Below are 12,975 nucleotides of genomic sequence, written 5' to 3'. Positions count from 1 at the left end.
GGGGTACTGGCATCAGCCATGTTTGGATGCTGCTTTTTATGTGCCACTGGCACAGGAGCCAGTTGGGGGCACTGGCTACAGTTATGATATTGATTTTATTTGACTCAACAGGTCTTCTCAAGCATCAGGGGTACTCTTAACTGGGCCGGACATGTGTGGCTGCGATGTCACTTTAGTTGCCAGGTCTTCTCCTCACAGCATATCTCCAAAGGTCTTGGTCTCCTGTCATTGCCTCTGTGAGACCCAATGTTCGAAGGTCATGCTTCACCACCTCATCCCATGTCTTCCTCTTCCACAGTTAGGGAGTGGCACCTCCTCACGCAGCTGTCTTCATCCATACGGAACACCATACCAGCACAGTTGTATCTCTTGCACACCACATTTAATGCTTCTTATGCCCAACTGTTCTCTCAGGACGCTTACACTCTGTTGTGTATGCACACTGACATTACACATCCCTCATTTCTTTTAAGATGGCAGGGTATGATTTGGATACTATTTTTAGCATATTGAGTGACTGTGTAGAGGTCTCCTCTTTGGCTGCTATGGGTATATCAGTGAAGTGTGGTTTGAGGGAAATTTGGCTATTTTTAGCAAGTAGAGGTCCCCTCAGCTTGTATGGGTGCATATGCCAGTGAAGAGATTTGGCTACTATTTTTAGGGCTTTAAGTGACTGTGAAGAGGACCCCTTGTTGGCCTGTATGGAAGTGTATATCTGTGGGGTGTAATTTGAATGAGATTTGGCTACTGTTTCTTGCAGGTTGAGCAACTGTATAGAGGTTCCCTCATTAGCTTGCATGTGTGATTTGAGGCAAGTTTGGTTACTGTTTCTAACAGACTAAGTGATTGCACAGAGGTCTCCTTTTTGGCTTGCAGAGGTGTGTATGTGTGCAGTGAGAAGGTGATTTCTGGTATATGGAGGTTTCACAATTTGTCAATGGAATTTGGTGAAGGAAAGAGCAGGAGGAAGTGATGTGCAAATATTTGGTACAAATGAATTTATTTACATCAGTGACGATTGGCTGTTGCAGCACCAACAAGAAGGATACTTTAATCCAGTCCTCCATAGTTCAATCAGCTGGCAAAAAGGAGTAATCCTGTGATGGAATGTTGTCCCACCCAGGGGCAGAATACATACACCACATAAACTGGGAAACCAACCCTATGAATCTATATGACTCATGAAGGATCACCATCCTCCATGATCCAGAAACTCCCCCTCCTGACTTCCTTTTTTTTTGGTAGGGTTTATAAAGACAGATTATTTCTTATTTCATATATTTTTTACTGCTGGCTTCTATCTCTGGACTATGCTGGAGTGTAAATGTCAAAGGTCTTAACTGATCATATCAATACCCACCTTCCAGTACTTGTTTTATTGACCTCTGTGAATCAAATGGCTAAGTTACCTCTAGATATAAAGGGACACAACCCAATACACACACATATGAACACTTACATATATGCATGCATGCATATATATCATCATCATCATCATCATCGTTTAACGTCCGCTTTCCATGCTAGCATGGGTTGGACGATTTGACTGAGGACTGGTGAAACCGGATGGCAACACCAGGCTCCAGTCCGATTTGGCAGAGTTTCTACAGCTGGATGCCCTTCCTAACGCCAACCACTCAGAGAGTGTAGTGGGTGCTTTTACGTGTCACCCGCACGAAAACGGCCACGCTCGAAATGGTGTCTTTTTTGTGCCACCCGCACAAGCCAGTCCAGACACACCCCCACACATACATAACAGGTTTCCATGTACCAAATTCCACTCACAAGTCAATTCGTCAGTCATTCAAAATTAACTGCAGTATAAAATACTTGTTCAAAAGCAATGGTTGCAGTTTCAATCCCACAGCATGGGGTTGAACTCATAACCACATGGTTTCAAATCAACCTTCTTAACCACACAGCCATGTCTATTCCGTTTCAATTAGAATTATAAAGAAATTTCACTAAAGCTTGTGATCCCCACCATCAAGTTTTTCTTTTGAATGTAACCCTTTAGCATTCAGATCATTCTGTCAAATGTAGTCCTTATTTATTCACATTGTTTTGAATTAATCATGTATTATCTCACTGCTTCTAGATTTCAATATTGTCATTGCAGGGTAGATGCAAGAGGTTGGATCTGGCTACTTTGAACCTAAAACGGGTAGAATATTTGGGTCTGATATGGCCAGTTTAAATGCTAAAGATTTAAATCATCTCCAATTTTCATGTAACATTTTGTAATTTTGTGAAAGCATTTAAACGAGTATAAACAACCTTTTCTGCCCCATCCCCACTTTGTTCTTGAAATACTCAGGATTAATTTATTGAGTTAATTATTTCCTATTTTAAGCTTTATTTTATAATTCATCTACTGAGTTTATTTTTTTAAATTCTTGGATGTTTGTAAAGGATGTGGGGATTGAAAGTGGAAAGGATTGAGGGGAAACAAAATTTTTTCTTTTTTATTCCATAATCCAATTTTCAATCTGTTGGTTTTAAAATTTCTTTGACAATTAAACATGTCACGGAGTGTGAAACAGTAAAATTCTTTATGGAACAAACAAGACCAAAATAAGATAAAGAAAAAAAAAGAGGAAAATCTATGCAGGCATAGCTGTGTGGTTAAGGTTCAATCCCACTGCCAAGTACTTTGGGCATTGTCCTCTCCTATAACCCCAGGCCAATCAGTGCCTTGTGAGTTGATTTAGAAGACGGAAACTGTGTGGAATCTCATTGCATACATGTGTGTATGTGTCTTAGCGTGCTCCCTTCTATCACTTGACAAGTGGTGTTTGTTTGTGTCCCAGTGTAACTTGGAACACAAGCAGTTTGGCAAAAGGGACCAACAGAATAAGCACCAGACTGAAAATAAGTCTGGAAGTCGATTTGTTCGACTAAAACCCTTTATGGTGGTGCCCCAGAATGGCAGCAGCCCAATGAAGCAAGTAAAAGATAGAAAGATAGATACAAGACCAGGGAAAAGGAAATGAATTGACCCCAAGAATTGCTAGGAAGGGTGAAAGGTAAAGATCTAGAATAAATACTTTAAGTCAATCTGATGCTCTCATGATTTTGCCAATCCACTTGGCTTAATTGTTTTTGAATTAGGTAAAAGTGGGAGTAGGATTAGTGGATTAAATCAACCCCAGTATTTGATTGGTTCTTTACTTTATCAACCTCAGAGTGATGAAAGACAAAGGTAACTATGGTGAGATTTGAACTTGGAATGTAAAGAGCTCAAACAAATACTGTGAGTTATTCTACCTGAGGCTCAAATGACTGCCAGCTTGCTGCCTTAATAACAATATTAGGCTTGAAATTTGGGGTGAGGGGGGGCTTGTCGATTACATCAACCCCAATATTCCACTTATTTCATTGACCCCAAAAAGATGAAAGACAAAATTGACCTTGGTGGGATTTGATCTCAGAATGAAGGAGAGAGAAGTCTCTCTCCTTCACATAACTGAATTATTATCAGCATTTTTATTAACAGTAGTAATGGTTTCAAATTTTGGCACAATGCCAGCAATTTCGAGGAATGGGGTAAGTTGATTACATCAACTCCAGTGCTTGCCTGGTATTTATTTTATCAACCTCAAAAGGATGGAAGACAAAATCAACTGTGGCAGAATTTGAACTCAGAACATAAAGACAGATGAAATGCCACTGAGTATTTTGCATGGTGTGTTAATGGTTCTGCCAGCTCTCCACCCTGCTTATTATTATCAATAATAATAATTGTTTCTGATTTAGGCACAAAGCCAACAATTTTGAGAGGTGGGGGTTAGTTGATACCACCAGTCCCAGTACTTCCCTGGCACTTTATTTTATTGACACTCCACCACCATCACCAACACCAAAAGGAAGGCTAAGTCGATCTTGGTGGCACTTGACACTGCCAGATTGCTGTCTTAATAATAAGAATACAAAAGATAAAACAAACTACTCCAACAAAAATACTCAAAGCAATGAAAAAATAAAATGAAAACAAAAAGAAAAAAAACACTTGTGTCAGTGAATTTTAAAAAATATATATTTACATTTTTTCTATTATACTTGCAAATTCTTGTTATTTTATATATATATACGTATGTATGTATGTAAGTATTGTGGTGGTGGGTCTCAGTTGTTCAATAATGAGGATCCAGCAGTTTAATAAACTGAATTACCTGCTCATTGAATGAATGTCTAAGTCGCTGAGTACTCCGCAGACATATGTACCCTTAATGCAATACTCAGCAAGAAACTGACGTGTCAGTCTCTGTATGTGTGTGTGTGTGTGTGTGTGAGACGAGGCTGTACCATTTGAGTTATAGGTGTATATTAAACTGATCTATATCTTTTTTTTTTTACGCTAGTTCCAATTAAGCAGTTCATGGAGACTTAATTAAAATATGCAACACCCCTGTAAGTTTTTCTTTTTTTTATATATATAACCATGAAAGGAATGATTTTAAAATGTGAGACTGAGTGTTGTGTGTATGTATATACATTCAAACTTAAACATATTACATATAATTGCATACATATATTATACATGCACAAGCATTTATATATTACATATATACATCTGTATCCCTTAGTCAGTTACTACAACCGCTAACTCTGCTTACCTTTGGCATATCTTGTACATTTGTATATATAAATATACATACACACAGACATATGCTTATATATTTATATCTAAACATGTGTGTGTGTGTGTGTGTATATATATATACACACAATTATTGGAAGATAATATTTTTGAAGGGAAAAACAACGAATAACATTCACTGAAAAGTTCCATTCCTATTTTTCATCCTTAACAAACTAACCCTACACTATCAGCTTATATCTTCTCATTTTCTCCACCAAACAGCAATCACACCTTATTTTATACATACCCATAGAAACATCTGTCTTTTACTTGTTTCAGTCTTTAGACTGGCCATGCTGGGGCACGGCCTTGAGGAATTTTAGTTGAATGAATTTATCCTAATACTTGTTTTCCTTTTATTTTTAAAGCCTGGTAATTATTCTATTGGTCTCTTTTGCTGAACTGCTAAATTATGGAGACATAAATACAGTTTTCAAGCAACACACACACTACCTAGTCCAAAGCATCACTGAACCCAGAACCATGTGGTTGGGAAGCAAGCTTCTTACCACATAACTCAATTGATCTTTAACCATTTTTCAACACAATATCCTCTCCTTCATAACAGGCTCTCTTTCCTTGCTGAGTTACAGTGGACAGAAACAAAAACCAGTTGTTAAGCGGTAGAGGATAACACCCACCCACCTCCCTCATCTAGCAGTTCTTTGGTTTCTCTGTATAATATCAGCATCAAAAACATCTATCTCTTGTCTTTGACTATTTCACTGTCAATTTCCAAACCTTTAAATTCTATCAATCCTTCTCCTTATCTGCTGTTGTATAAACCCTAAACTCTTACTTGCTGACTCCTTCATTATTGTTAGTAGTTTTATTATAATTCTTTATTGTCTATTTTAATTGCAGGGCCTGAATATTGTTTATACTACCCTTATATATATATATATATATACTCGTGTGTGTGCATGTATGTGTATGCGTCTTGTGTTACACTAAGAAGTGGTACCAGAATTTTAAATATAAGGAACTACTTCACGTAGGTGGAGTCAAGGCCAGCTAATTTGAATTGGTATCATGTATATATGTGTACACATGTATAAAAAATATCATTTTCTATATTCAAGTAAAAGGAATCAGTTTCTAAATTTAATTTAGAGACTAATTATTTTCACTAAATTATTAGTATTTACATATTTTTGCTCATCTCTCTTCCTTATTATATAAAAGCTGAGGTATGGCTGTGTAGTGAGGAAGCTCACTTTGCAACTGTGGCTTTGGGTTCAGTCTCACTGTAGGACACCTTGAGCATGTGCTGCTTTCTACTGTAGCCTTGAGCTCACCAATCAATATCTTCAGAGTGAATTTAGCAGATGGAAATTGTGTGGAAGCCCTTTGTATATATATGTGGGTGGGTGGAAAAGTTCATATGAAGGAGTGATGGTAAAGCTGTGAAATCTTGCATGCATTAATTTCAACTGCTTGTTAATAACTGCATTCTTTCTTTCCAGGTAAACTGACACCTGACTGTTTAAAAAGGACTTCAAAGCTAACTAGTAACTTTTCTTGAAAATGGACAAAATTTCCCATCACAGCATTATGAAGTACCTGTAGAAAAAGGGTTTAGCCCCCAACGACATTCATGCTGACATGATTGCTGGAAAATCTGACATTGCTTGAAGTAGATCCAACTGGTTTCCTAACTTGGAATGAATGCTGGGTTCATCACTTTAAGCCAGAGACAGAAAGACAACCCATGCAGTGGAAACACCCCTCCAAAGAAGGCAAAGGTCATTTCATCTGCAGGGAAAGGGATGACCACAGTTGTTTTGGGATGCAAAAGGCATTGTGCTTATTGACTATCTTCAAAAGAGTCACACCATCAATGGTGAATATTATACCAACTTGCTGAGGCAGTTATCAGAGACTATCAAGATCAAACGCCCAGGAAAACTGATGAAAGAGGTCTTGTTTCATCAGAGCAATGCTCCAGCACACAAGTTCTTGGTTTCAATGGCTGCTGTGGGTGACTGTGGCTTTGAACTGGTTGATCACTGTCCCTATTCTCCTGATTTGGCCCCATCTGACTATCATTTGTTCTACATGAAAAAAACACTTGGCTAGGAACCAGTGACAGTGTGATGATGACATCATATATGCTGTTGATGACTTTTTTGACCAACAGGATGAACGCTTCACCAATGGGATCCAAGCACTGCAACACTGATGGAAGAAGTGTGCAGACTACAAAGGGGACTATGTTGAAAAATAAACCTCATTCGGTCACATTTCATGAGAGAATCTTGGTCAGCCTATGAACTTTTCAACTGAGCCTCATACACATGCCTACCACCACCTTGACAAGCAAGTACAACAGAATAAGAACCAGACTTTAGGAAAAAAATATAAATAAATACTGGAATTAATTTCTTCAAGTAAAGCCTTTGAAGTGATGCCCCAGCATGAACACAGTGAAATGACTGAAACAAGTAAGTATATATCTTTTATCATTTGTTTAATGCCTGTTTTTCCAATGATGTTTAGGGTGGGATTTTTTTTTAAAGCTGGCTGCTCTTTCTATCATAAATCTTCACCTGTGTTTCAAGTATGAGGACTTTTATTATTTTTATCCTTTTGGAATTTGAAAGCACAGAGTTAACAGTTGACTTGTCTGACAAGAAATGTCAACAAATGGTAGCAACACCTTTTACAGCATAGTGTAAATTGTTAACAATCACACACATATAGTTAAGGAATGGAGTAGATAATATGAATTGAGGAATGGAGTAGATGATATCCACAACCTTCTGCCTCAATAAATCACTATTGTTCCTGAAAGTTGTTTTATATATATATATATATATATATACATAATGGGGTTCTTTCAGTTTCTATCTACTAAAGTCCTTCATATATATTACATTGTTGTATATTTTTCATGCATGTTTAAACAATACAGTATTGTGCGTAGAATGAAGTGTGGGCTCCTTTACATCCATCTTCTGGTTCTTATATTCACTTGTGTGTGTGTGTGTGTGTGTATTGATATAGGCACAGGCATGGCTGAATGGTTAAGAACTTTGCTTTGCAACTAAGTGGTGGTTTTGGGTTCAGTCCCATTGTCCTCTAGCACAAGGGTCATTTAGTACAGCCCTGGACCACCAAATGTGTGAGTAGAGTTGTTATATGTATATACATAAACACACACACACACGTATATATGATTGTCTTATGTCTAGCGGGAGTCCAGGTAAGATGATGTTCACTAAAGTAGAAACATGTTTACAGCTGTCTGGTCTTCAGGGAAGACTTGTATTATTTTCTATAATGGTATCTTAATTCAAGAGATTGATTAATCAACCACTTTTATAGAGAGTCACCTGCAATTTTTGTTAGTCATTTGTTTAATTACTCTCATTTATCATGTACCTAGTATACCACCTTTTTCATTTCTCTAATCCAAATTCATGCCAATGATCACTCTGAATCTTTTCAAATTAATTTTGTTTCCTACACACACAACCCAGTGAAGAACTCAGACGTTAGAGCATTGAGCTTACGGTCATGAGGTTCTGAGTTCGATTCCTAGACTGGGTTGTGTGTTGTGTTCTTGAGCAATACACTTTATTTCACATTGCTCCAGTTCACTCAGCTGTAGAAATGAGTCGCAACATCACAGGTGCCAAGCTGTATTGGTCTTTACCTTTCCCTTGGACAACATTGATAACATGACAGAGGGTATTGGTATGCATGGGTGACTGTTGATCTTCCACAAACAACCTTGCCCTGATTTGTGCCTAGATGCAATTCCATAGTCATTTGTGACCAAAGGGAGTATTTATCCTTTACATACACACACTGGCCAATGCCTTGTGAATAGAACAGCGTGTGTGTGTGTGCATGCAAATACATAGGTGTGTGAATTAACATTTTAAAACTTTGAGCAAAACAGTGATACAATGTTTGCATTACAACTGACTGCTCTGCACTTTCTAAAACCAATGATGTGAAAATAAAGAAAACCAAGCTCTTCCTTGAAAAATAGCTTCGATGACAAGAACAACATCCAACTGTAAAAGGCTATCAGAAGTTAGTCCCTGTCCAACACATGCTATCATGGAAAAACAGTTAAACAAAGTAAACTCCTTAATTACACAACTATGCTTGTACCTAGATAGATATATGTATATATTTATGCTTATATGCAAATTTTTCCTAGTATGTATATATAATTTATATATCCTTATATATCTATCAGGCAAGGGCAACCATTTTTTGAGAAAAGGGCTGCATGAGACAGCTTATCATCAGACAAGCTGCACTAATAAAAAATAAAAAATCAGGATAATTTTTCATTAGATATGTCATTGAGAAGGTCCCGTGAGCCAGTTTGCCCATGACCAATTTAGATCATCCCTCATATATATGCATGACTATATATTTTAAAATCTTACATTCTTCTCTCTGTTTCAGCTATTAAAATCATCCTTCTTAATTCACTACCCCATGGTCAATAAATTTTCCCCCTTAGTCTTACCTTTCACTCTTCACTGTCTGACGAGCTATTGATTGTGAAACACTGTAGTAACTGACTCTCTATTTCCATCTACTCAGACCTTAGACTTTTCTCCTGTTTGGGGCCTTTTGCTTTTTTATAGTGAATATTATACTTTTCTTTTTTTTTATAAAAACACTACCTTCAACTCAATTGTATATACATACAAAAACACCCCATCTCACTGCATATATATATAGTTTGAACAAAAGATTCAAGTACTCAATGTAGAGTGTCAACATACATAAGAAAACAATACAAACAGTCAAACTGTTCAAAAGCCATGGTGACACCATAGAATGCTTTGCAAATGATAGCATTTTTCCCCATCAAGCAATCTTAGCCTGTAAGTATTTTTTTCTTAAATACACATGCATATATAATATATATAATACATACATATACAATATATATATATAATATATATAATACATACATATACAATATATATATATATATATATATATATATATATATATATATATATATATATATATATATATATAACATATATAATACATACATATACAATATATATAATACATACATATATATACACACACACACCAAACACAGAAATGATTAATGATGATCTCCAGATTATTTCAGCAGATTTTTTTTAAAAATTGGATGAATATACAATGGTTCGTTTTCTTTTCTTTCTTATTTTTTTTCTTCTTTTTTGTTGTTTCCTCTGAAAATTATTTAATGGTTAATTAAAGATTATTATTATTATAATAATGTTTTTATTTTTTTAATCTTTTATTTTAGAAAGAAGGAAATCAGCACATTGATTTTCTCTTTTTTTCCTTCTCTTCCTTTTTTTCTCTCTCTCATTCTTTCTTTCTTTCTCAAACCTTCATTTCTTCCTTTTGTCATTGCTAACTTTCCAAAATGCTTCCACAAAATTCCTTAGAGTCCATCATTTTCGTTTGATTTATTTTTCTCTTCTTTCCCTCTAGCAAAATATCCATTACAAAAAATTGTTTTGATCACAAGAAAAAAAAAAAAAAATTGATAATACAATTAAAATATTCAATCCTGATGATTGTGAGTAACTTCACACCATGCCAAGTTGAACTGGAGGCATTTCTCAAGTTTGATAATCAGTTGCACAGTAATAATTAGGGGTGTGAGGAGGAGGCGAGATGATGAAGGATATGAAAACATATATAAACAAAAAAATAAAATCATAGTTTTAAGCAAATGATACATTTGGCCGGGTGTCTCTATTTCCATAGTAACGGACTTCTCGTAACAATTGGTGACGTTCACTTTCTTTATGGGTTGTCGTGCTGTCATGTGGGAATGTGTCGAAGGCTCCATCATAAGCCGACTAGAAAAGAAAAATAATAACAATGATGTTTTCAAATTTTGGCACAAAAGGCTAGCAATTTTTTAAGGGGAAAGGTGTTAGTTGATACCACTGATATCTAGCACTTGACTGGTACTTATTTTATCAATCCCAATTGGTAAAGTTGACCTCAAATCTGAGATTTACTCTCACACCATAAAAATCTGAAATTAATAATGGAAAGCATTTCCTTCCAATGCTTCAATGATTCTCTTAATCCACTATCCTAAATGATGATGATAATCATATTAAAGAGTTTTAAAATTTCACTCCCCAAATCTTAATTATTGTACACATTTTTTATGCATTGATATATATATACATATATCTATATCTATATATGAATAAATGTACACATCTGTGTGTTTATGGAAAACATTTTTGAGTAGGCATACAAAAGCTATTTTATTATGTCAGCTGCAGTCTAATGACTATCAACTTGCAATTTCAGTTTCATAGGGTTGCATTGAGCTGTGCTGATATAATGTAGGATAAATATAGTAATAATAATAATCCATGGATGGAACTTATAAATATTTTAATGCATCGCTCTACACATTTCCACAAATCACACGTTTCTTTCAATCATAGTCTGTATTCATGGGATGGTTACAGTACAGTTTGTAGTAGCCATGGACATTGGGTGGATCATAGTTCATGTATTCATTTCCTTAGGTGATATGGCATTAATGTTGGAAGCAACAAATGTATAACTGAAGGTTGTTCATCCAATTTTCACCAATGAAAAGGTTGATTGGGGTATGTGAGCATTTGTGTGTGTATTTGGTAGGGAGGAGTGTGTGGTGATGTTAGACTTGTTTGATTATTTGTGTATGCAGATGTCAGGGGTGGATAGAATAGTTCATTTGTTTGACTTTAGTCACAGCAGATGCTTCCTCAGTGAATTCAGATGTAGTAGTGTCAGGAAGTGCAGCTATTCTGTGGTTGAAGTTCATTGTCTGAGTTGACAAATGATGTTTTCCCCTTAATCCTTTCGTTACCAATTCGGTTCTAGCTCTGAGTACAAATATCTTGCTCTCATAAGTTTTAAATCAAAATCTTCCACCAAACCTTAGTCACTATTAATGCTCCTAACACTAGCTTAATGATAACTAAGTTATTTTACTAAATTCTTTGTTATAATTGAAAGAAACACAGAACATCTCAAAATAAATACAGTAATGAAAGGGTTAAAGTGTCTTTTTAATTACTTTTGGTGGTACAATGATATAGCATATAGCATAGGGAAATAATGGTTATTTTGTTTAATTGGTTTATATGCTCTTCTCTTGTTCCATTAGATGCTAATGATATTTAGTGTTTTACTGTTTCAAAATGTTCTTTTTGAATTCTAGAAATGATGCCTTACTTTTATGTTTACATGATATAATTACTTTGGAGTGTCTACTAATTATGTTTTCACTGGATGTTATGATCTCCAGGGTTTCCTCTAGGCATAAGTTGCACACGTGCAATGGTGTAGCATTTTTTATTATAGACCAGTTGGTTCTATGCCATTATTTCCCTATTCAAAATTAATTAAAAGGACACTTTAAGAGAAGAACATCATTTGTCAACTCAGACGATGAACTTCAACCACAGAATAGCTGCACTTCCTGACACTACTACATCTGAATTCACTGAGGAGGCACCTACTGTGACTAAAGTCAAACGAATGGACTATTCTATCCACCCCTGACATCTGCATACACAAATAATGAAACAAGTCTAACATCACCACACACTCCTCCCTATCAAATACACACACAAATGCCCATATACCCCAATCAGCCTTTTTGTTGGTGAAAATTGGATGAACAACCTTCAGTTCATCTGAGTAAATGAATACATGAACTATGATCCACCTGATGTCCATGGCCACTACGGACTGTACAATAACCATCCCATGAATACAAACTACGATTGTAAGAAATGTGTGATTTATGGAAACATGCAGAACAATGCATTAAAATATTTAAAAATTCCACCCATGGACGACGACGACTACGACTACTATTATTATTTATATTTATGCAAAGGTAGTGATTCACTTCTTTGCTATTCATGCTAAACTTGAAGAAACACATCATGTAAGAAACTCTGAGTAACGATTAACAGGAATCACCAGTTTTGTATAAATAGATAATATTCTGTGCAAGGGCTGAAAATGCTTCTTGCTTGTGGATAAAAGAAGTGTGTTTATGTGGATGTATATTCATACACATATACACACATACATACAGTGTTTGGACAAAGTAATGAAAACACCACTTTTTATTGAACTATTTTGTTTTTCTATCAGCAATGTAATAATATATCCAAAACTTTTCTAATTTGTATATATGTGTTCTTATGCATTGTGTTTATGCCTTATATTTTATGATATAGCCCTCTGGTTTTCTTTTCCTTTTTTTTTTATTACAGACATTAACATTCAAATAAATTAAAATGCAGGTCCTATCTGATTTC

General features: G+C 35.6%; 1 protein-coding gene across 4 annotated transcripts in view; it reads right to left on the bottom strand.

Annotated features, from left to right (window-relative positions):
* Window positions 1-9,895: 9,895 nt before the first annotated feature.
* The window catches only part of LOC106879043 (prolow-density lipoprotein receptor-related protein 1), a 315,430-nt gene continuing 312,350 nt past the window's right edge, over window positions 9,896-12,975 (bottom strand). For all 4 annotated transcript variants that reach the window (XM_089340178.1, XM_089340176.1, XM_089340175.1 and 1 more), the window contains one exon: window positions 9,896-10,488. Coding sequence is in view for 2 of the 4 variants with exons in the window: in XM_089340175.1 (XP_089196301.1) it covers window positions 10,351-10,488 (138 nt within the window). In the remaining 2 variants the exon portion in view is untranslated. The remainder of the gene's footprint in view (window positions 10,489-12,975) is intronic.

Source organism: Octopus bimaculoides, chromosome 23 (assembly GCF_046866305.1).
Source record: "Octopus bimaculoides isolate indiv1 chromosome 23, ASM4686630v1, whole genome shotgun sequence".
Lineage (NCBI taxonomy): Eukaryota > Metazoa > Mollusca > Cephalopoda > Octopoda > Octopodidae > Octopus > Octopus bimaculoides.
This window is presented reverse-complemented; position numbering and strand designations above follow the sequence as displayed.